Source organism: Typha angustifolia, chromosome 12, assembly GCF_048772165.1.
Source record: "Typha angustifolia cultivar Huaian chromosome 12, ASM4877216v1, whole genome shotgun sequence".
Lineage (NCBI taxonomy): Eukaryota > Viridiplantae > Streptophyta > Magnoliopsida > Poales > Typhaceae > Typha > Typha angustifolia.
In genome coordinates, this window is record NC_133250.1 from 4,173,558 (window position 1) to 4,198,791 (window position 25,234).

General features: G+C 37.5%; 3 protein-coding genes across 3 annotated transcripts; 2 read left to right on the forward strand and 1 right to left on the reverse strand.

Moving 5' to 3' along the window:
* The first annotated feature begins 894 nt into the window (after positions 1–894).
* On the forward strand, positions 895–2,741 carry LOC140772485 (glycerol-3-phosphate dehydrogenase [NAD(+)]). The gene is made up of 5 exons (XM_073114572.1): positions 895–1,033; positions 1,106–1,226; positions 1,301–1,354; positions 1,452–1,500; positions 2,529–2,741. The coding sequence occupies exons 1-5, from the start codon at positions 1,016–1,018 to the stop codon at positions 2,602–2,604; spliced, it is 318 nt and encodes a 105-aa protein (XP_072970673.1). The 5' UTR covers positions 895–1,015; the 3' UTR covers positions 2,605–2,741.
* Positions 2,742–3,674: 933 nt separating this feature from the next.
* Positions 3,675–16,066, reverse strand: LOC140772221 (uncharacterized). Its single transcript, XM_073114177.1, has 2 exons — positions 15,877–16,066; positions 3,675–4,040 (listed from the first exon to the last, which is right to left on the reverse strand). The coding sequence occupies exons 1-2, from the start codon at positions 15,979–15,981 to the stop codon at positions 3,954–3,956; spliced, it is 192 nt and encodes a 63-aa protein (XP_072970278.1). The 5' UTR covers positions 15,982–16,066; the 3' UTR covers positions 3,675–3,953.
* On the forward strand, positions 12,754–15,866 carry LOC140772219 (uncharacterized). The gene is made up of 3 exons (XM_073114176.1): positions 12,754–13,694; positions 13,799–13,917; positions 14,006–15,866. The coding sequence occupies exons 1-3, from the start codon at positions 13,322–13,324 to the stop codon at positions 14,435–14,437; spliced, it is 924 nt and encodes a 307-aa protein (XP_072970277.1). The 5' UTR covers positions 12,754–13,321; the 3' UTR covers positions 14,438–15,866.
* Positions 16,067–25,234: the final 9,168 nt, after the last annotated feature.

Sequence of the window (25,234 nt, forward strand, 5' to 3'; positions counted from 1 at the left end):
GTTCTAATCTATAAAAGGCATAAATACAAAAGTTGTAGAGCAGTAAGTTACGAATCTAACCGAATTAGTTTCGTAATTTTATAACTACCGGAGAATATCTGACGAATATTTTTCTACGGTTGCGCAGACTGTTTCTTGCAATAAATTCAGATTTTCAGGAATTGTTCAGTAGCCAATTTTTTTGTATAAGAACTTATCAATTTGGTATCAGAACTTATCTTTGGTATCAAAGCTTATCACACAAAAGAGATGCACCCGTAGCTCTCTGGCTTAATGAGAGTTTTAACTAGCCTTAGATGGCTATTTTTATCATTTTGCTTTGCTTTGCCTATATAAAGCTTGTAATCCTCTCTTTTCAATTAATAATATTTTGAGAGTTTTGATAGATTGAGTGTCTATCGGTAGATTCCAATGTCAGTAGACTCCGACACCCCCGGTTGATAAATTCCCCGGTTTTAGTTACTTTTACTACATTTTCTTTTCAATTCTGTGATCAAGGAGTTTGTCCTGCATCACTAGCTAGATTAAACCCCAATACATTCTTAACCAAAACGTACCAAACAAGCCATCATTATGCCCAATGAAAATATCTGCACCATCCTATCCAAGAACAACATATATTCCTTTTTCAACATCTTTCAGATAGAAAGAAAATGCAATCTGCAATGACATATCAATTTCAGAATGCTAGTGTCACTTTGTAAGTAAAAGTTTAATGCTTTGAAGACACTTAAGAATATAACTGCGTTATGGCATATGTGGGGCTTAACAAATTATGGAATCAACAAAATAGAAAGGAGCAAAGCAAGCGTGATCTAATTTAACAAATCTTTTTGACAACATTGAGCAGGTGCAGGATGTGGAGGGAATAGAACTATGTGGGTCACTAAAAAATGTGGTGGCTGTTGCAGCAGGTCTCAAGCATATGTCCTCTCGTATAATCCTTGGTTTATTTAGTTTCCTTCATAAGCTTAGATTATCATGGTAATTTGCGGGTCTTGTTGATGGCTTGGACATGGGAAACAACACCAAGGTTTGCAATTTAGTGAAGATAAATGGGAAATGATTAAGGTGACTTCTCTAAATAATGGATGTACACTATTAGGCGGCAATAATGAGGATTGGTTTGAGAGAGATGCGTCCTTTCTCCAAGTTGTTGTTTTCTTCGGTTAAGGACAGCACTTTCTTTGAGAGCTGTGGTGTGGCTTATCGAATAACAACATGCTGTAAGTATTTCAAATCTTATGTTGTTGTATCTTCAGACAACTGGTGCTCAACACCATTGATTATGTGATTGCAGTTGGTGGAAGAAACAGAAAAGTTGCTGAGGCCTTTGCAAGAAGCGCGGAAAAAGGTATTAATTCATATATATTCAAGTTCCTAAATCTTACCTGTTTCAGATTGATCGAATAACAAATCTGACAAAAACTTCTCCTTTGTTTCAATGTTAGGTCTTTCAATGAGCTGGAGGCAGAACTACTGCAAGGCCAAAAACTACAGGTAAAATTGACGAAGTTAATGGGTTTTAGCTGATTTTCATTTAAAAGAACCTTCACCAACAACAATAAGCTAGTAACAACGGTTGCAACTTTATAATGAAGAAAGTACCACCAAATCAGTCTAGTCTTTTAAAGGTTATTTGCAAACAGAAAATGCAAAGCTATCAACAAATATCAGATTAAATGAAGAATCCACATGATGATCCACTAGATACATGGATTTCAGTTATTAGTAGAATGAAGAAATAAAAGCAAAGAAATGTTCAGATCTAGAAGAAGATCAAATCAAGAAAATATACAAGGTACAGTGATATTAAAAATATTACAATTTTGCTCCAAGTTTGATGCAAACTAGTTCCAGATAATCGCTTAGATAGTTAGATCATATGATATTGCCAACCTCTATACAAGGTATTGAAGAGAAAGATAATTGTTCTATAACCACATGAAATTTGACTGATGCAAGAAAGCAAGCTGTTATCATAGAGAACTCTCTGCTACTCTGTTGTTACAATTATCAGAACACATGCAAAATGTTCAACTTTGTACTTCCGAGCAGTATCTTAAGCTACAATCTGATGATATTACAAAAATTAGCCCAAAAGAATTGCTAATTTCAAGTCAAGGTTTTCTTCAGAAGAAAAGCTAATATGAACAAGAGTTGTAAGAATTAGCTATTTTGAGTGCAAGCCCTAGCTCTTGCTCGTATATTTAGAACTTTAGAGGTACATCTTTTCATTCTAACCCAACAACTTTTCCTTCTGTTTCTAGAAAATTCATATGAGAAGCATATAATTAAAGTAAAAGTATATGCAGGCATTACATTCCCAGTGATTTCATTATCAATGCTACAATAGTTGCCTACTAAGCAACAATGCTATGAATTACCTAGCCAGCAAGAAAGAGAAATATTCAATAGAATTACCCTCTGAAAAAAGAATGAGTTCTAATTAGAACCATAGTTGAGCATCATATGATGTGTATCTTTTACATTTTGGAAAACTGACATGATTTTGTAAGTCTTTTAAGGGCGTATCCACTGCAAAAGAAGTATATGAAGTTTGAGCTACCGAGGATGGCAGAAGTTGTTTTCACTCAATATTAATGAACTTACTAGATGTAGTACTACTTCTATATATCTCAAGCTCACAAAAGTGTGAGACACAAGAATATGTAACTCTTGTACTGTCTGGAGGAACTTAGTGGAGCTATAATAGGCGTTTACAGTCGAACTAGGTTATATTGAACTTTTATGATACAAAATCCTGGTCATTTTGCCTTGTGATCTTCAGATTTTTTTTTTTTCCTATCTGCTGCAGCTTACATCGTGGGAAGTTCCACAGAGAATAATCAAGATGCCTATTACAAGACATAAAGAATACTTGGAAAGCACTTATCTAAAATTTAAAGTCACCAATGAATGGATAAAAAGGGTCATTTGTATGACTATTCCCACGTATAATTATTTCATAGCAGGTTAAGTGATTTGCTTATACAAAGAGTTTTTCTTTTTCAACCATTGTCAGCTCAGACCTTTTCGTATATTTTTTCTGACATAAAAGGGAAAAAAAAAGAATAAGATCTATGAAATTGGCATCTCCCGACGAATTCAAATACATGATCGCCACTTACATGTGAATTGAGAAGTTAATGTTAAGTTCGAACACATTCTCCCTTTTTTTTTCTTTTTTTTTTGCATATTACTACCCATATTATAGTCTTATTGTAAAAAATTTCTGTCATATTTTCAAACAAAATACTTTTACAAGTGTGAAAAAACCACCTCCCGCGTAATTCATAAAGAATATTCTCATTATATATATAAACTTTTTTCAAATGCTCCTCATGTGTTTCTTCCGCAAAAATGGGAAAATTGAAGAGTAAAAATACTAGTGATAAGTTAGTAACACACTGAGAATGTCAGTTATGAACCAGGAAAGATGGCTCTTTGGAAATGTACCTGAAAAGCGAAATCGTCAAATCTATAAATATGACTACAGGGCATGTTTGCGATCATAAGGCTAAAATATCTAAAACCTCATAATTCCTATGTTGTGTTTCTAATATAAAGTTAGCTAGAAAAAGGTATTCCATAAGATGCACAATACAAGATGATTGTTTCATAAATTCTGAAGTCAAGAAGTGCTATTTAGAAATATAGAATATGGAAATGAGTTTGTGCAAATTGAAGCACTCTACCAAAAGTATATTGAAGTTCCTTTTTAGTAAAAGAGGACAAGCATCTGATATGTTAAGACCAGGAAGGCAGTTGTAAGAATTGGTCTAGACAATTGATCAAAGTATTTATGGCACAGAACAACAGTAATATGCCATTCCAAAACTTATTTAGCAAAATAAAATAGTAAATGAAGTACAGACATCTTCCAACAATGGCATAAAGAAAGTTCGGTGCAACTAGAAAATCTTTTTCTACAAAGTAAAACGGGAAGATGTTTATGCAAGAGAATCTTGTTGTTTAGCTTGAGCCAGTAGTTCCTCTCTAACCCTCTTGATCTCCATCTCCCTTTCAAGTCTCTCCTTCTACAAGAGTAAAAACGAAGATAACTTCAGCACCTAGAAATATCTATAAGCATGTATTCAGCAGCATTCAATTCTATATTTCCAATAACTTTCAGCGTAATACCAAGAAATCACACGGCAATACTAAAATAACATACAATCTTCAATAACAAGACAGACTAAACTGTTCAAGTACTAAAAACAAAAGAAAGTCTAGCTAGAGATAGATGGCGTCCATGCATTTTAAATTAGAAAAAGGGGATACTCAACACTTACTGTTAATCAAATCAATATCAAATTGGCATATCTTACTACATCAATGCAATATGTTATTGCATTTACTAACAGTAAGGAGTAATATAATGGATAAAATCCAAGACAAAAATGAATTCTTTGAAGAGAAAGAGGGCCATCTCAAAAGATTCATCTTGGTTCCTAGTAAAATTTTGGGTTACTTACGCTTTGAGCCCCTCAATTATAGGTGATTGTCATTTTCATCCTCATCTTTTCTTCTCTACAACTTGACCTCCTTAACTAACTATTCAAAATCATCAAATAATTCTGTTAGTTTACTGTTAGGGTTTCTAACAAAATCTGCGGCACATGTTTGGCACATGATCTTATTATTGACGAAAGCCTCCTATTCGATCTCTTGTTCTCTTCTTCCTCCTCTTCCTCATGTTTCTCCTAAATTCTAACCCTATATATAAACCTCACCACCACAACCATCATCACTAACCCTTTTAATTCTCCTCTCCCAAAACCGAAACATGGATATAATCTCACCACCATCACAAACCCCTCTGACCATGGATCCCAAAATTGAAGACAAAATTGACCGATTCAAATTGAGCTCGATCATAACTAATCTGATCCAAACCCAAAATCAGTCTGGGATAAATCGTATCGACCGGTTTCGGCCGTATTAGTCGATCCATACTGGTCGAAAATAATAAAATCAGCTGAAATTAATTTTTTTTTAAGATTCAAGTTGAATCTAAAATGTAGCTAACCTAGGAGACAATAGTAATTTATGTCATCAACTATCTTCTTTTTAAATTTTTTATTTTTACTCTCTATCTTGTTACGCGTCAGATTTGAATTGATCCGGAAGTAAGAAAATAATAAGAATTTAGATGATGGTAGCCTCATCAGATAGGATTTTAATGGCACTGGTTTCATGTCAATCGAATATCTAGATGAAAAGAAATAATTAAAATAGTAGAGCAAGGTCAGAACGGGGCAGAACAATATCCAACGTTGCGGCAGTTGTCGAAGGGTGATGGACGGCAATCTATGAAACACGGACACTTCAAATAGCATGCCGTGTCCGTGTCCGACACTCGTCGGACACTCATTGGACACGTGTCGGATACTTCTACGACATATTCTATATTTAAAAAATTATAGAATAAATTGGGACACTCCTTAGACACTTTTAGACACTCTTTCTCTCATGAATAATTTATGCATGCTTATGTATTTATACTATAAGTTTAGAAAAATATTTCTTTAAACGTATCGATAATATATATAATGCTTTTATTTATTTATTTTGTCGTGTCCTAAACGTATCGTGTCCTATTTTTTTAAGATTTGTCGTATTCCCGTGTCCGTATCATGTCGTATCTGTGTCCCGTATCCGTGTCTGTGCTTCTTAGATGGCAGTATAATAGGGTGGCTGCTGGAGAAAGGTGGTGGTTAGAATTTGGATGCTTGAAAGAATTCTAAAATTCTATAATTATGATCTACTCCTATGAAGATAAAGATGATCTAACGGTCATGATAAAAACGATAAATACAATAATAAGAAAATAACTAAACTCAATTAATTCTTAATGCTTGGATTAATAAATGTCGGGTATAATGAGTCCTACTCGAACTTAGCCCTAAAGGCTTATACGATCCGAACTAGAACTTGCCTTTGAGGCTTACATAACTTAATTGAACTTACTTTAGTAGCTTACATAACTTAATTAAACTTACCTTAGTGACTTACATAACTTAACTAGACTTAATTTAAGGACTTACATAAGCATGAATCAATTAAAAGATAAATAGGCTCGATTCATCAAGCCCAATGTTCCCATAATATGATCCAATCTAACCTGGTTCGCATCATCTCTCACATGCACTCTCCTCGTACTCTCACACTTCACCGAGCATATTTGATGGCTGATCTAATGAGCTCTTTTGGCTAGTCCACACTTTAGTGAACTCGGATGAGTATTTTTTTCTCATTTCTCATTTCCCTCTTTCTTACCCATTTTTTAGCTCCTCTTTTCTTACTACTATAGAACAACAATGAAAAGAAATCTCTCTCTTCATGTTGTTATGTACTAGTAATCTACGAGTATAAAAATTTATCTAATTAAAGTAAAATTTCATTATAATTATAAGTGAGTTTTTTCTTTAGATTTTAGGCTTCATATATGACTACTTTTTATTTTCTTATTTTTCTATTATTTTCTATAAATTTTAGAAATTTTTTTGTATTTTAAATAGTATTTAGAATTTATGTAATTAAAAATAGTCCAATAAGATACAAGCAGTCAATACGTATTGGTTTTTCTAACGACCAATCTTGATTCCGATACCGAGTTTCAAAACCTTGCCTCTAACAATTTCTCTTTCTCTCAGACCCAACCACTAATCGTATTGCCAATAATCCCTCAATAACCTTTTAACTTATCCTTGGAATCACAATGATCTCTAATCATAGTGATTATATTTGCTACAGTAGTAGATGTTTTAGGGGCATAATAGTTATTTTATAACTTCCATTGACACTATCAAGGGCTTGATGATTTTGAATAGTTGAGAGGAAATTGTAGAGAAAAGAAAAGATAAAAAGAGTGAAAGTAAAAATCACCTATAGTTAAAGAGGTCAAAGTGTAATTATCCCAAAAGTTTTCTTCATTTGGAACAATCAAGAGATGGCAGGAAAACTGAAAAGCAAAATTCATATTCTTTAGAGGTAGTTTGGTTGAGTGGAATAAGTGGTTTATTCCAGAATAAAGCCCATTTATTCTAAACAAATTATGCCAAACGTGGGATAAGGCTTTGGAATAGGAAAATTAAATAAACCCTCTTATTCCAGATATTTTCATCTCAGGTTTTAGTTGAGATAAAAAATTTAGAATATCTCACTTATTCCAAAACACAACTTATTCCAAAACACAAATGTCATCATTTATTTATGTACTACTTAAGATTAATATATTAATTATTATGGTTTAGATTCAGATTGAACAATGTAATATGACCATAATATACTTGGTAATATATTAGAATCTATTTATAGCAAAAAAATTTTGACATGGGATGTACATTTGTGATGCTATTTATGAGAGTATTTATATTGAGTAAATTATGATGAATTTAAGTCAAATTATCTTTTGCCCAAGAATTGTAAAAATAACCATGAGAAGATAATACAAATATCTATTTACATTAAACTAGGAAAAGGCAATAAGATCGATATGATCAGTTTTATCTCTTATTCCATCTATCACAACCAAACTCTATCTTATTTACACATTTTTACTTCAGCACTCATCCATCTTTTTGCAACCAAACACCTAATGAGAAATTGGAATAATTTTTTTTTATTCCACAATAGATCCTCATTTTATCCCAATTTCAATTTTTTTTATTCCGCAACCAAAAGGTCCCTTACCATATGGAATATTTTCAAATAATTTCAAATATAAGTACCACCAGCATTGTCCATGAAGAGCAACACTTCTCATGCCAATGAGGTGGCTACACAGAGACTAACCTCATAGAGTTCAACTCCCATTCTCAACCCAGCAAAAGGAAAGGGTGGCATACTAAGGGATGCAAAAACTGTGAGGCCCACAAAGACAGAGTAATGAAGAGAAAAGAGACAGAGGTACGGCTTGGTAACGAGGAACGATGAGGCAGAAGATGAAATAGCTTTTACATTAGATTCTAATCAGATTTAATCTATTAGTGTTTATACTGTTAGAAGGCAAATTCGTCAAACATCAAACACATTCAAATCATGTGGACAACCTTAGATTTAATGTACATAACTTGGAATTTGGGTCGAAGTTCCAGGCAAATTCGTCAAACATCAAACACATTCAAATCATGTGGACAACCTTAGATTTAATGTACATAACTTAGAATTTGGGTCGAAGAAAATCAAGTTCCAGGTTCGTTCTCAACATTTGATCAAAACCTGTTCAAACAGCCTAAATGCCATTCGAACATCAGAATGAAACCCTAATACTCTTTGAAGGCGACAACCACTATTCGACGAGCGTGCGAACAACAAATGAGCACTAGATGCAAATAGCCAATGTTTGAAGGATGTTTGACTGCCAGAAAACAAATCCTATAGGATCTCTTAGAGGCATTTGAATGGTAGTCCCAACGTTCCAATGCTGACACTGGATAGAGATGGTTTGGAGGAGTTTCACGGATATTTTGAGCCAGACATCTCTGGGAATCTTTTCACAATATAAAAGGGAACATTTGTGACTTAGTTATTAAACCTTCTTTCTCAAAGAAAACCCTAGGAACCACCAAGAAGAGTGAGGAAGTCCGACACAAATCCAAGAACATTTCTACAATGGAGCTTGGTAAAAGATCTCGACGGACTTGAATCGTTTCTCCCACCAACATGAAGAGATGAACCTAGTCGGAGGGCAAGCTAATCCGAGGGGCAAGCTATTGCAAGACAAAGTAGTTAACTGTGAGTGCCTAGTGGGAGGCTTGGATTTATGAATTAACTATGTAATATTAAAATAGATTTGATTTTGGTTCAACTCATGGTTTTTCATCTCTAGAATAGGGGAGGATTTTCCACATAAATATCACCTTGTTTGTTCGATGATTTGAGCCTATCTTGGTTTTTTTTTTCATTGCTAGAATGTTTGTAAACCATGCTCTAGTGTGTTAGATCTCTATTTGCATGCATCATTTGCTACTATTTCACAGAGTTCTCCTAAGCAAGTAGCATCATAGCACTCTAGCCTTTGAGCTTAGTCTAGCATAGCATAGAAATTTTCATAAATAATCAATTAGACCAAAAACCAATAAACTTAGGCTAGTAGGGTTATAAGTGGGTTTGGGTTTGGCTTATACCCTCCTGCTATGCCTATCACAATTGAATGCTAGTTGTGGGTCATTTCCTTTCTCTTTCAGCCTCCGCCTCCACTATCCTCGCTCTTTCAATCTCTCAATCTGCTACCACCTCTCTACTTCTATGAGCCTCTACATATCATAATGGATTTGTTTAGTAGGATCCATACCACTTGACATATCTTGTGTAAGCAAGATATGTCATGTTCATGTCTAACATGCCATGTTCGTGTCCCAACACTTGTCGGACACCGACACTCATTGGATACTTGTTGGACACATATCAGATACTTCTACAACGCATCTGATATTTAAGAAATTATAGAATAAATTTGAACACTCCATGGACACTTTTGGGCATTCTTGAGATATTTTTGATATAAGATTTATCATTTATATGCTATGAAAGATTATAATGCAAAATTATCTAGTGCAGGATTTTCCTACATATACTATAGAAATAGAATGCAATAATCACAAGTTAGTAAATTCGAGAAAATTAATATTAATGCAAAATATTATAAAATCACATATTCGCCTATGCCATCCACTATAATTAAGTAGTGACAATTATTTATTCTCATAACATTGAATTGTTTTGTCACGTATTAGCATTATCATTTTCGACTTTCTACTATTGTGTAAATTTTGTTTCTCTCATGAAACTTTCCTTATATGTCCAAGATGTTCTTAAATGGTCATACTATTTACTAGACTATGATCTCATCTAAGTAGACTTCCAAAGAGCATTCATATACCTCTTTTTGGGGGTCGAGAGCAACCAGCCGTCAAGTACTAAACAAAGATTAGGTGGCAACCATTTCATAGTGGGCTGACATCTTCTTGAAAACCATGGTTCCCCGTTTTGGATGAAACCCACTCCAAAATATTGACTAGTTTCAATAGGGTATCGATCGATCGGCCAAGTTTTGGCCGTTTAGACCAAAACGAACCAAATCATGAGAGAAAGGCAAAAAAAGGAGGATCTCAAGAAGAGGAGAGTGATAGAGAGGAGAGAGAGAGAGAGGAGGGGTAGGGAATTCATCAGAGAGAGGTCAACAGAGCTAGATCTACGTTGGAGGAGTTTGCCAGACATTGATGAAGCCAAATCTACGTCGTAGAAGTTCGCTTAGGAGAGAGGGAGTAGGAGAGGAAGATGAGAGTGCGTATAAGGGGGAGAAGGAGAGCTCTGAGGGGATCGGAGTCCTTTTTTGAAATGAGTGAGAGTGAGAGTAAGAAAAGAGAGAGGAAATGGAAGAGAGTGAGAGTGAGAAAAGAGATGAGGAGATAGGAAAGAGAGTTAGTGAAAGAGTTAGTGAGAGAGAGATAGAAATTCTTCTTTTATTCTTATGAGGAAAGAGAGAATGCTGGTAGAAACTAGAGAGAGATTAAGATTAAGAAAATAGAATTTTTATTTTTATTTTTTAGACTATAAATATGAATAATTTATATTTATATTTTTATTATTACTTTTTCTAAAACTTTTATTATTTTCCTTATTTTAAAATTATTTTTAAACATAGGCCGATACGGATGACTGATACCACCATACCACCGATACGTATCATTTATTCAGACAGTCAATTCCAATTCCAAATCCGATCCTAATCCCGATCTCAATACTTAAAACTTTGCTATAAACAACAACAAAGTAAAGCACTCACTCTTCTATTTATTTATTTTACTATGTCCTAAATGTATTATATCCTATTTTTTCACTCTTGCCAGATGCAATGGAATCTTTAATCATATTTATATATAGTTTTGCAAATGACTATTGTTAAGCTATCAATGCATCAACTAGGTATATTTGTCTCTTAAGATACTCAAAGTTAAATCCTAGAATGTTCTACAATAAATATAGGGGAAAAAATGGTAGTACCATAATATCAGTTCAACAAATACGTTAATGGTTTTCCAACAGATTGAAAGCATTCATGACTCATCAAGAAAAATGCTTAATAAGAAAAGATCTTCACACAAACTGTAGACAATGATATAGTCAGAATGGGTATAATGACGTTTTATGGAAAATACCAAATCAATGTTGCAGTTTTCACATGAATATCATCATAACTGTTTGAACTGAATGCAGCACAAGTAATAAGCTAGAACACTTTAATATGAACTTAAAAGTTCAGTCATCAGAAACAGGTAATTTCAAGTGGTTAAAAAGTAGTACTGGTGAGAATTTGCACAAAACTAGATACTATATTAGCCCAAATTATTAATAATTTTTATTGTTCACTAAAGAAACTTTTATTGTTAAATACAGCTAGATCATCTTACAAAGGGGTTTGAAAATCTGTAATGATAAAGAGGAAGATTTGTCGTGTCCATATCCTGTTTTTTTTTAAAAATTTGCCACGTCGCCGTGTCCATATTGTATCGTGTCCATATCGTACCAATGAGTAAAATAAAGATCTGAGTCTGACAAACTTCAACAGAATTTCCACGACAAAGCCAATTGGTTAAAGAATGAAATGCAGCTCTGAGGGTTTCCTATTGCAATTGCTAATAGCTCAAATAAATACAGAAGGCTGGAATATAGAGAGGAAAAACTCAAGTTTACATATTCTCAACAGAAAGAAAGAAGAATTAAGAAACCACGAATAAAAAAAGGGAATAGATTTGGAAAAAAATATCAGCAATGCATTTAAAACTAAGATGCACTTAGGGCACTAAGATCCATTGTGTTGCCAGATGCGATAGCCTGATAGGGATTATCAAGGTACATGAGGGCGAAACCAGTGTGTTGATATATATGAGATAACTAGATAAGATTATAAGATACTAATATTCAACTTAAACATTGGTATGATTAAAATATTACCCATTTATATTTCCTAAATGAAAAGTTCAATAGCTGGCTACTATGGACAATAATCATTATTAGGCACAAGAGGCATTAGCTTGCTAACCAAAACTACAACTTGAAACATGGTTTTCTTCATTAAAAATATAAATAAATACCAATTGGTGCTTGAAACAGCAATTAGCAATAAGTCAACAAAAATGGCCAGACAGTCAATATCAGTAATTTATAACATATACTTAAACAAAAGTACCATGAGACCTTGAAAACCATTGCATTTAAGGGATCAAGGTAAACTTAGTGACGGACGCAAAAGATGATTAAACTTAGAGACTGAAGCATAGCCTCTAAACCTAGAAAATTTTGTCCTTATATGATAGTAAAGAAACACAAAGTGGTCAAATGTGTCAGTAAAGGGTAGAGTGCATTATTTGAATATCAAATGTTCAGCTCAGTAGAGCTACACAGAGACGCAAAGCATGCCCCTATGTATTATCTCTCATTTTATGGAAAAAGATGACAGAGATTACCATAAAAAGCAATGTATTGAAAAGCGGAAAAGGCGGCCGCCATGGCGGGGCGGCGCACCGGCCGCCCCGCCACTCCGCCTGGCGCTCGTAGAAGGCGGTTTGCCGCATTGGCGGGCCGCCTGAGCGCCAAAAGGCGCTAGCAGGCCGCGCGGCCCGATAAGGCGGGTTGGCGCTTCGGCCCGCCAAACCCGCCTTATCGGGTTTTTCTATAGTGGATTGGATTATCCAATATCCACTAAAAAAACTTAACCAATACCATTAATATTTCTTCTCTCTCTCGCTGCTCGCTGCGCCCTCTCTCTCTCTCACTAAAATCCCTAAATCCCTAATCTCTCTCTCGCTGCGCCCTCTCTCTCTCGCTGCGCCCTCTCTCTCTCGCTGTGCCCTCTCTCTCTCGCTGCGTCCGCTCTCGCTGCGCCCTTTCTCTTGCTGCGTCCGCTCTCGCTGCGCCTACTCTCGCTGCAGAGGTATGGGCCCCTCTCTCTCTCTCTCACACACAATCTCACTCTCTCTCACTCTCTCCTTCTCTCTCTCTCTCACTCCTCTCTCACAGTTTCACTGTCTCACACCGAAGTAGTTAATTTTTTTTTTAATTTTCAATTCTGTCTAAAGTAGGTAAATCTTAATCTATTAGTTACTTAGTGATTATCTGATAATAATGATAATATGTTCGTTAATTAGTTAATCACTTCATCTGTTAATGATGGTCAAAAACTGCGAAAGGAAAGAGGGTTTATTCTACTATCCTCAATAACCAATTTTGGAGGCAAGTGTCATTAGCAGTTAAAGTATTCACTCCTTTGGTGAAGTTGCTACGAGTTGTTGATGGTGAAAGAAAGCCACCAATGGGATTCATATATGGTGGATTGAAAGATGTCAAGAAAGAAATAAAGAATATTTTCAATAATAATGAGACATCTTCCAAGCCTTTTCTAGATGCAATTGATCACTACACAAATGGAAAGCTTGATACACATCTCCACGCTGCTGCATATTACTTAAATCCATACTATTTTTATAGAGATTTGGATGAGATGGAGACTGATTTTAATGTAATGGATGGTGTTCTTAGTTGTATTGAGAACTTTTATCCAGATCAAGCCATTCAAGTTCACATTTCAAATGTGGAGATGAAAGCATATAAGGATGCCACTGGGATATTTGGGAGACCGCTAGCAAGATTAACAAGAGAAGTTAACAATGATGAATTCAACCCAGGTAATAATTATTAATTAGCATATGTTGTAAAAGTGTAAAACATGTCTTTTACAGTTTTATTCTTTGTATGTTACTAAGTTACTTTTTAATTTTTATGGTTATAGCTCATTGGTGGAGTGTATATGGAGCCGCTGCGCTCTACTTGAAATGTATGGCGGTTAAGATTCTTAATTTAACATGTAGCTCCTCAGGATGTGAAAGAAATTGGAGCTCCTTTGAATGGGTAATATATCATTAATCATTGTATTGACTAAGCTAAATTGATGAATTTTATTATCAAATTGATTTAGTCTTTGATTTGATGATTTCAGATTCATTCAAAGAAGAGAAATAGATTGGAAGTGAAGAGGCTAAATGATCTTGTTTATGTACAATTTAATGCAAGAATGAAAGATCGAAAGATAGCGAAAGAGAAGGATCCAGTCGTTTCAAAAGAAAGAAATAATGCAAGGGAATGGTTGGATAATGATCATGTAGAGCAAGAGGTCTTTCCAAGTGAAGGGTTAACTTGGGAGATGGTGACAGAAGCATCAGGAGCCGAAGAATATTTAAGATCAAGGAGGAGCACTAGATCTACTCAAGCTACTACTAGTAGCACTCCTTCCACTTCTCTAGATGAGCAATTAATTGAGTCGGATGAAGAAACAGATGATGAGGAGGATGTTGAGCTAGAATTTGATGATGATTCCGATGATAATCTTTTGGTCGATGAAGTTCCTCCCATAGATTGTGAAGAAGATTAGAAGATGGCCTTTATGTTATAATTGTGAACTTGTTATGAACTTGATAATTTTGAATTTTTGATTATATGTTATTTGTTATGGACCTTATAATTTTGATATGTTTTATCATATTATTTTGTTATGATTGTGAACTTGTTGCTAGGAACTTATGGTTGTGATAATTTTGAATTTTGAATCTTTGATTATGTATTTATAGTTGTGAATTATGGTAATGTTATTGTGGTTGTAAATTGTGATTATGTTATTATGGTTTAGAACTTGTTGCTATTTATGTATTTATGTTATTATGGTTGTGAATTTGTGATTATGTATATTATATATGTTTATTTATTTATTTATAATTTTTTATATTAAAAATGCTAGACCGCCTTGTCACCCGCCTTGTCGCCCGCCTTCCGCCTAGGCGCTAGGCGGTGGGGTGACCGCCCGCCATCCGCGGCCGCCTTTCAAAACATTGATAAAAAGAGAGTATAATTCATTAAACAAAGAAGTTTCTAAGAAAATGTTATTAAGATTTAAAAGAGGACTCCACAGAACAATAAACATCAATAAAGAGTTCAAGCATGAACTTGATGTCCTATTTAAGTGGGGGAAAAAGTGCAGCTTATATATGAAAAACCCCAACTTAAAGAAAATTGCAATCAACAAAGAAATAAGAAGTTCCAAATTAAAGTTTTAATTTAAAATATTAGAGGTCTTTGATGACAGAAAGAAAGGGAGAGAAGCTTTTATATTGCAAAATTCTGTCAATTATATGCGGTTACATTTCAACAGTCCAAATTGGTAAATTCATTCAATAAATGAGGAATATTGGCAAATGGTGTTGCATACATGCACAAGGAATCAGTAGGAAAATTCTAGCATTCCAGTAGAAATTTAAAAGATAAGGTGAAAATGGTAATCACTTTTGGTAATTTCTCCTTCACAAAACCAATCTAGGCATTATGAAAATATTGAAGCTAAAAATTACCCAGAAGTATTGTATTCATCCTGGACTAAATAGGAGAAACGAGCTAAGAAAAGGTAAGAGAAAGACATGAGATTTGGTTATCTAAATAAATGCATTGAGAAGAATAACAAGAATTTCAATAAAAATTCTTCTAGTGATCAGGGCTTTTCGGTCTGTATTATCAAAATGCCTCAATAAGATCGACTGCTACGATTAGATCTCTTATTCCATCCAACGAACTGAATGCCGTGACAGATCGTTAGTATAATTAGATATCTTATTCCTCTATATAGAATAGAAGCAACCCTTTACCTAATTTCATAACCCTAAAAAATATAATTTCCTAGCAGCAAATGATTTCTCTGTCATTGAATTCCATGGTTAACTATTCATATCAAATTCTGGCAAGTCATCAAAAGATGGGCATAGATTAGTACAACATCAATTTAACATAATGGATCTTGGTATATGCAGGGAGAGATAAAAAGACCTTCTCGTCCTGGTGGAGGGCGATCCAGACGTGAAGCTTGTCCATGGATTGCCAGAAGAGGAATGCCCCGAAGGTCATCCCGAAGTAGGTGGCCATCTTCACCATCCTCCAAAATCCCTCGCTCCCAGTCTCACGTTAGGGAGTCCTTAAAGAAGGGAGGGCATCAATTTGGGAACAAGAGCGATATCGCATAGCAGTGCTCTGATTACAAATAGGGTGTAAACGAGCCGAGCTCGAGCGAGCTGACCTGAGCTCGGCTCGGCTCGAAATGACTGCAAATCGAGCTAGATTAATTCGAGTTAAAGCAACTCCAATGGCCCCCAACCCCCAAAGCCCAGCCCGAATATCCGAATTTAAACGGGCTAAGCATGGCCTGAGTCTAACTTGGGCCCAACCCAGCCCAGCCCTAGCTCAATTTACTGATGGGAAGTACTAATTACGTCTTTGCAAACCTAGCATGGCCCAGGAGCCCGCCCACAACCGGCCGAACAGTCAAAATATTTCAAGAAATAAAGGCACTGAAGTAGCTACTCCAATTTTCCTCCCTTTTCCTCTTTTTTTTTTTAATCCTTTACTTTTGGAGTTTGTGCCGGCTCATTTTATCGTATCTACATATCTACATGAGAGTACATCCTAAATGACATGACATTTATCTAACGTAATTCCCTCCATTTTCTAGAGGAAAGGAGAATATCTAATTAGAAAAAATTGGAGCCAAATTAGAAGCTCACGAGCAGCCAACTAAACGCCCAGGCCGAGCATATGTCAAAAGCTGGGTGGGCGGTGACGAGCTAAAATCGTAAGGTCTACTTCGAAATCGTAAGGTCTGCTTCAAAACTGGCCTAATGTAACTAAATCGTAGGATAGTTGACGAATTGAAAAACAGTCTGATTTGGACCGGATAGAACTCTAGAGTTACTCTCGCACTCAACTGTTGCTCAGTTAAGCTCCAAAAATACAGCAAAGATTCAGGGGTTGTTTGGCTGCATGTATGTAGAAAAAATTATATCCACACATATAAAGCATAATATAATCTTAGTTTTTAGTTTATGAATTCCATAGAGTATCCTCTCTCATGGGCCAAGATGGGCTCACATACATCATATTGATATCCTCTTCAACTAAATAGATATCAAAATACATTCTCTCGATATTAGGTCTTAGGTCTTGGTCACTGGCTCCACAAATTCATAAGATGCATCAAATATTAATACGATAAATTATGTACTAACGTGTGTCAGAAAATAGATATTACCACAATAATTCTTTTGTTATATATCCAAATGATGTCTAATATAAACATTTTAAAGAAAAAATAGCATAGTGTTGCATTAATCGTAGACAAAAGATCTGTTAGTGCCTTGTCATCAATTCTAACATCAACATGATACGATTTGGACTTCATCAATGCCGTCTCAAGCATGAATACACCTTATGGGGGTGTCTTATCTTATTGTTTTAATATTTTATTTTAGAGAAAAATAAGTTTTATATATGTTACGTTCGAACGCGGATGGGGTGCGCTCGAATGCACTTGCGAACGCTTGCATTAGGTTTACAAATACAGAGAACGCAAAATGTGAGTTCGAGCACGGTCAACGAAAATCCACTATTTCTAGGATTAATAATTATCATTTTTGAATTGTTTGGTTAGCCTCTAAAGGTGTGAATAGCAACCAAAGAGTCATTATTGAATGAATTGAGTTTTGCCCTAGTCTTCTTCTTCTTCTCTCTCGTTCTCTCGTTCCCCAACGCCGCCACTTCTAGTCTCCCTCGACCGGCCACTCACCCTAGTCCTTTAGAGACGGCCCACTCCTCCCCCTTCTTCCAACCTCTCTAATACCTTGCCCTAACCCCTTCCATCATCCATAATCCTTCCACCACCACTTACTCACCGGTGCCACCCCAATACCACCGGTCTACAACCATCCATCATCACCTAGGATCTCGTGCCTCCATCCACGGATCCATAGACGGACTCTCTAATATTTGTCTACTTCTCAGACAATATCTCGAGATCCCATCGTCTGATTTTCTTAAAATTAGATTTGTTGGAAAGCTATTTTTTTAGGGCTACAATATATCAAAATTTTACATTGATCTGACAGCTGCATCTTTCAAGATATATTTCTAAAGTTCCGTGTCAGATTCTGTCCAGATTTAAAAACGGAATAGATCAAACCTTAACCCAAGGGGAGATCGTATCACCACACATACTCATATATATATATAGGAGATCATTGACACTCATATGACGCACCTAGACTTGTGGGGTATCGGTTTTATAGGGTCCTACCACTGGTCCTTCTTGAAACTCCGTTCGTCATCGAAGAGACGACGAACCCAATCGATTCACGACATATTCTTTGAATTCATTATGATCTTTTTGTATGTTGTCAACTCTATGTAACATTGTTTGAAACATACCCCTTAGTTTATTCATATTCGTACCCATGGACGTTGGTTGACTCGCTCTTGCTGTGGTCGCTCCAAAGGAATCGGCCTTACGGTTAGGATCATCGTGCATTGAGTCCTCCTTAGTCAGTGTGCTCTCCATAAGTCTCCTTGTTAATGTCATCTTCCTTATTTCAACCATTAATGGAGGTTTGAGGTTCGCCTGTTCTGATACCAATTTGTTAAGGCTCTGATACCAAATTGATGGGTTGAAGCAGTTCGCGCAACCGTAGGAAAATATTTGTCAGAATTCTGTTGTAGTTAGAAAATTACGAAACTAATTGGGTTGTATCTGTAGCTTGCTGATCTACAACTTTTGTATTTACGCCCTTCATAGATTAAAACTGTAGCATAGAAAAAAATACGAAATAACGTGGGTGATGGTGGTAGTGACAGGTGAAGTGGATGTTAGGGTTATAGATGGGTATCGAGATGAGGGTGGATTGTTGAATTGATTAAGAGAAGTAGACGATGGGAATGAAGTGGTCAAGATCCCAAAGAAGAGGGGTGGCTCGATAGTCGAGGGAGATTAGAAGCGAGAAGAAACCTTGTCAACGGTAGATGTGGAAGAATAGTGAAGAGGGAGGAGGGAGGAGGGAGGATGGAGGAGTCTAGAGAAAAGATAGGAGGCAAGAAATCAATAATCTAATAGTATAATGAAGTTGGTTGCCATCTATATATTTATAGAGGCTAGCCAACAAGTCCTAAAACAATATGAAACCCTAATTCTAGAGGATTCCCGTCAACCACGTTCGAACACACTCAAAAAGTCCCTTCTCCAGATTTGCGAACGCGACAATGGCATTCGAACGCGGGCGATCACAATGCGTTCACAAGGGCGTTCGAACGTGACTCCATCTACGTTCGAACGCGACCTATAAGAATTTTATTTTAATGAAAATAAACACCTAATGCAATAAGAGAAGATCCTAACTAAGTGTATCACTCCTCTGAACACTCTCCATCACCAGCAACCTCATCATCCTCCTCAAGATCGTTGATGAGCATCACACTCCTGATCAGTTTGGAATACCGTTGACCGGAGGTAAAACGTTCATCATATTGAAAGTAAAGGCTCTTCGCTCTTTACTCCTCCACCTAGGCAAGAGTTAGAGTTCAAATGGGAAGTCTTGTGCCTCCTGTAACATTGAAAGAAGGTCTCAAAGGTGGTCATAGTCAAGTACTAGTAGCTGTTGTCTTTGAACCCGAAGAATTTCAGTCGGCATTCTAGGTGCAAATCGGTCTTCTCGGTTGCCCCAACTTATTTTCGTTGCCATCTAATAGGGTCTACGGTACCAAATTGATAGGCTCTGATACCAATGATAGGACTACGGACCGATTCCTTCAAGATTTATATTTATTGCAAGAAACAATCCACGCAACCGAGGGAAAATATTTACTAAATATTCTCTAGTAGTTTGAAAATTAGGAAACTAAAGGGAATAGATCCGTAACTCCCTGATCTACGAATTTCATAATTACGCCCTTCATAGATTCGAACTGAAACTAGGACGAAAACATGATATATTGCGGATGATAGTGGTGGTGACGAGTGGAGTGGAAATTAGGGTTATGGATGATAATAGAGATGAGGGTGGATGGGTGATGTTGTTTAACTGATTAAGACGAAGGGCAAGAAGTGGTCAAGATCCCAAAGAAAAGGGAGGACTCGATAGACGAGAGAGATTAGAAGTTAGGAGAGACCTTGCCAACAGTAGGGTGGTAGGTTGGTGAAGAAGGCAGGAGGGAGATCAGGGTAGAGAGAATAGAGAGAAGATAGGAGGCAAGAAATCAATAATCTAATAGCATAATGATTTTGGTTACCATCCACACCTTTATAGAGGCTAGCTAACAAGCCAAAATAATAATTATTAACTCTAATTCTAAAAGATTCCCGCCGATCGCGTTTGAACGCGTCCGATCGCGTTCGAACGCGACCGATCGTGTTTGAACGCACAAAAGGCATTCTCTATATGTGCGAACGCGATGTAGGCATTCGAACGCACATTTTGCGTTCTTTGTTTTTGCGAACTTGATGCAGGCGTTTGAAGTGGCGTTCGAACGCGACCCCTTCTGCATTCGAATGTGACCTACAAGAATTTTATTTTAATAAAAATAAACAACTAATGGAATAAGAAAAGACCTTAACTAAATGTATCAACTCACCACGCTTCCCCCACCATGTCCTCAAGGTGAAAAGAAATGCTCTAAAATATCAGTCTCTAACTCCCATGTCACCTCATCGGATAGCTTGCCAAGCCACTCAACTAAAATCTCTATCTCTAATCTGGTACTATGTTGTTGTCGGTGCCTAGCAAGTACACGAACTAGCTCTACGATCTCTGTCTCCTCCAATGGCTTCGGTAGAATTGATCGAACAACCTCATGATTACCAATCCGCTCCTTCAGAAATGAAACATAGAAGACATGATACACCCTCAACCCCTCCGGCAGCTCCAAACGGTATGCAACCGGACCAATACGCTCTAACACCCAAAACGGATCGAAGTAACGATGTGCTAACTTTTGGTTTCATATCGGATGCAAGGTCATGATACACTTAGTTAGGATCTTTTCTTATTATATTAGTTATTTATTTTCATTAAAATAAAATTCCTGTAAGTCGCATTTGAATATAGGAGAGGTCGTGTTCGAACGTCATGCAAATGCTTGCATCAGGTTCGTAAATACAGAGAATATATATTGTGCGTTCGAACGCGGTCGGGTGAGTTCGAATGCCCACATTCAAATGTCTGCATTGCGTTCGTACATACAGAGATAGAGTTTTTGAATGCGTTCGAACGCGATTGAGCGTGTTCGAACTTCGCGTTCGAACGCGATCGACGGGAATCCTTTAGAATTAGGGTTTCATATTGTTTTAGGACTTGTTGGCTAGCCTCTATAAATATGTGGATGGCAGCCAACTTCATTGTGCAATTGGATTATTGATTTCTTACCTCCTATCTTCTCTCTAGACTCTCTCCCTCCTTCCTCTTCACTATCCTTCCACTTTCTCCTAACTTCTAATCTCCCTCGACTATCGAGCCACCCCTCTTCTTTGGGATCTCGACCACTTCATTCCCTTCATCTACTTCCCTTAATCACATCCACAATCCACCCTCATCTCTATACCTATCCATAACTCTAACATTCACTCCACCCGTCACCACCACCATCACCCACGTTCTTTTATGTTTTCGTTCCAGTTACAATTCAAATCTGCAAAGGACGTAAATACAAAAGTTGTAGATCAGAAAGTTATGGATCTAACACAATTTGTTTTGTAATTTTCTGACTACCGGAGAATATTTGATAAATATTTTCCCATGATTGTGTGGACTAATTCTTATAATACATCTAAATTTTAAAAAAATCATTACGTGGCCTATCTTCGGTACAAGAACCCATCAATTTGGTATCAGAGCATATTATAATTGCTATCAGAGCTAGGTGAACCTTAGACCTCCATTAATGGTTGAAACAAGGAAGATGACATCAACAAGGAGACCTATAGAGAGCACACCGATAAGGGAAGACTCAATCCACGATGACTCTAACCGTGAGGCCGATTCCTTTAGAGCGACCATGGCAGGACCGAGTCAACCAACGTCCATCGCTGCGAATATGGATGAACTAGGGGCATGTTCCAAACATTGTTGCATAGAGTTGACAACATGCAAAAGGATCACAATAATTCAAGGAATATGTCGTGAATCGATTGGGTTCGTCATCTCCTAGATGACGATCGGAGTTTCAAGAAGGACCAGTAGTGAGACCGCAACAAACCGATACCCCAGAGGTCCAGGTGCGTCATATGAGTGTCAATGATCCCCTCTTACTTATGCCCACACATCATCCTCCACACACGTTACAAAACTCAAGATCAGTGGTGGTGGAACCCGAGAGATGTGGGGCATCGATGCGCTTCGTCGATGAGGAGGATTAGCACTTTGAGGGTGAATTTGATCCCTATGGAGATGGTGATGGACGTGCTCGAAGATTTAGAGAAGGTGATCAATATGCACAAAGGTTTAGACCTGAACCAAGGATCTTTCGTGAACCCGACAATGCTATTTGGAGGAGAACCACACGCTTGGACTTTCTAAATTTCCAAGGCGGTGATCCAATGAGTTGGGTGTTTTAAGTTGAATAATATTTTGATTGTCAAGGTACAACAGAAGATGGAAAGGCCCAGATGGCAAGCTTTCACCTCCAAGGAACGGTATTCCATTGGTATAGATCGGTTATTCGTAGTAGTGGATTTACCTAATGGGCTGATTTTTATAGGAGGATTACACGTAGATTTGGGACAGCGGCATATGAAGATTTTGCTGCCATATTGAGCAAGATGGTTTAGAGAATGACCGTATTGGAGTACCAAACTGAGTTTGAAATAGTTAGTAGTCATTGTGAGCCACCTTGGCCCGAACAGGCATTGATGAGCACATTTATTTCAAGGCTACGAGAGGAGATACAAGCGGATGTTCATTCTCTGTCTTACTACTCTTGAGGAGGCCTTTGAGAAGGCCGTGAGAATGGAACAAAAGCATAGGACTCTAAAGATGGCAGCGAAAACTAATTAGGGCAACCAAGATGGGCGGTTTGCATCTAGAACGTTGGCTGAAAATTCTGCGGTTTCAAAAACAGTGGTTGCGAGTACTAGACCATGACCACCTTTGAGACTTTCTTCCGATATTAGAGGAGGCACTAGACCCCCCGTTCGAACTCTCACACCTGCTCAGGTGGAGGATCGAATAGCAAAGGGCCTTTACCTATACCGGACCGTGTTTGGGAGGAAATTTCTATGGATTTCATATAGGGTCTTCTGCTGGTACGTGGTTATTCTGTTATCTTTATGGTGGTTGACATTCTAGAAAGTCGGTGGCTGAAATTTTTGTTGGAGATGTTGCTCCATTACATGGCATGCCACGCACGATTGTCTCAGATCGTGATTGTGTATTTATGAGTAACTTTTGGATGGACTTTTTCAAATTAAAAGGGACTCGATTGAACTTCAGTTCGGCCTACCATCCACAGACAGACAACCAAACCGTGGTGGTCAATCGAGGCATTGAGTAGTATTTGAGGTGCTTTGTTGGAGAGTTGCCGAGACGATGGTTGGAGTTCTTACCGTGGGCGGAGTGGTCTTACAACACCGCCTACCATAGCAGCATTAGCCTGACTCCATTTGAAGTGGTGTATGGATGCACGGCTCCGACGTTACGCGTTTATGATCCAATAGCATCTGTAGACCGGACGAAGGTGGAGTTAGTGTTGATGGATAGAGACGCCACATTGAGGAGGTTGTGTGCTCATCTTAAACTTTCTCAAAACCGCATGAAGCAAGTTTATAACCATAGCCATAGGGAGCAGGAGTTCAACATCGGCAATTGGGTGTTTGTGAGGGTGCAACCTTATCGACAGGTGACCTTACGTCCGATGCATAACCAAAAGTTATCGACAGGTGACCTTACGTCCGATGCATAACCAAAAGTTAGCACATCACTACTTTCGTTTGTTTCGGGTGTTGGAGCGTATTGGTCCGGTTGCGTATCATTTGGAGCTGCCGGAGGTGTCGAGAGTGCATCTTGCTTTCTAATCTACAACTTTTGTATTTACGCCCTTCACAGATTCAAACTATAGAAGGGACAAAAACACAGAATAACATGGGTGACGGTGGTGGTGACGGGTGGAGTGGATGTTAGGGTTATGGATGGATATGGAGATAAGAGTGGATTGTGGAAGTGATTAAGGGAAGTAGACAAAGGGAACGGAGTGGTCGAGATCCCAAAGAAGATGGGTGACTCGACAGACGAGGGAGATTAGAAGCGAGGAGAAACCTTGCCAAAGATAGATGTGGAAGGATAGTGAAGAAGGATGAGAGACAAGTCTAGAGAGAAGATAGGAGGCAAGAAATCAATAATCCAATAGCATAATGAAGTTGGCTGCTATTCACATATTTATAGAGGCTAGCTAACAAGTCTTAAAATAATATGAAACTCTAATTCTAGAGGATTCCCATCGATCGCGTTCGAACGCACTCAAAAAGTTCCATCTCTAGATGTGCGAACACGATGCAGGCGTTCGAACGCGGGCGTCTGAACTCGCCCGACTGCGTTTGAACGCACACTATGCGTTCTCTGTATTTGCGAACCTGATGCTGGCGTTTGAACGTGACCCCTCCTGCATTTGAACGCGACCTACAGAAATTTTATTTTAATAAAAATAAACAACTAATGCAAGAAGAAAAGATCTTAACTAAGTGTATCATCCCACTATGCTTCCCCCACCTTGCCCTCAAGGTGAAAAGTCAGGGAAACACTCCAAGATATCAGTCTCCAACTCTCATGTCGCCTCATCAGATGGCTTGTCATGCCACTCTACTAGAATCTCCATCTCCAATCTAGTACCATGTCATCGTCGGCATCTAGCAAGTACTCAAACTGGCTCTACGATCTCTATCTCCTCCAATGGCTCCGGTAGAACCGATCCAACTACCTTATGATCTCCAATCTGCTCCGTTAGCAATGAAACATAGAAGACAGGATGCACTCTCGACCCCTCTGGCAACTCCAAACGATATGCAACTGGACCAGTACGCTCCAACACTTGAAATGGACCAAAGTAGCGATGTGCTAACTTTTGGTTACGCATCGGACGCAAGGTCACTTGTCGATACGGTTGCACCCTCACAAACACCCAACTGTCGATATCGAACTCTTTCTCCCTATGGCTATGATCATAAACTTGCTTCATGCAGTTTTGAGCAAGTTTAAGATGAGCACGCAACCTCCTCAATGTGGCGTCTCTATCCATCAATGCTAAGTCCACCTCCGTCTGATCTGCAGATGCCACTAGATCTTAAGCGCGTAACGTCAGAGCCATGTGTCCATACACTAACTCA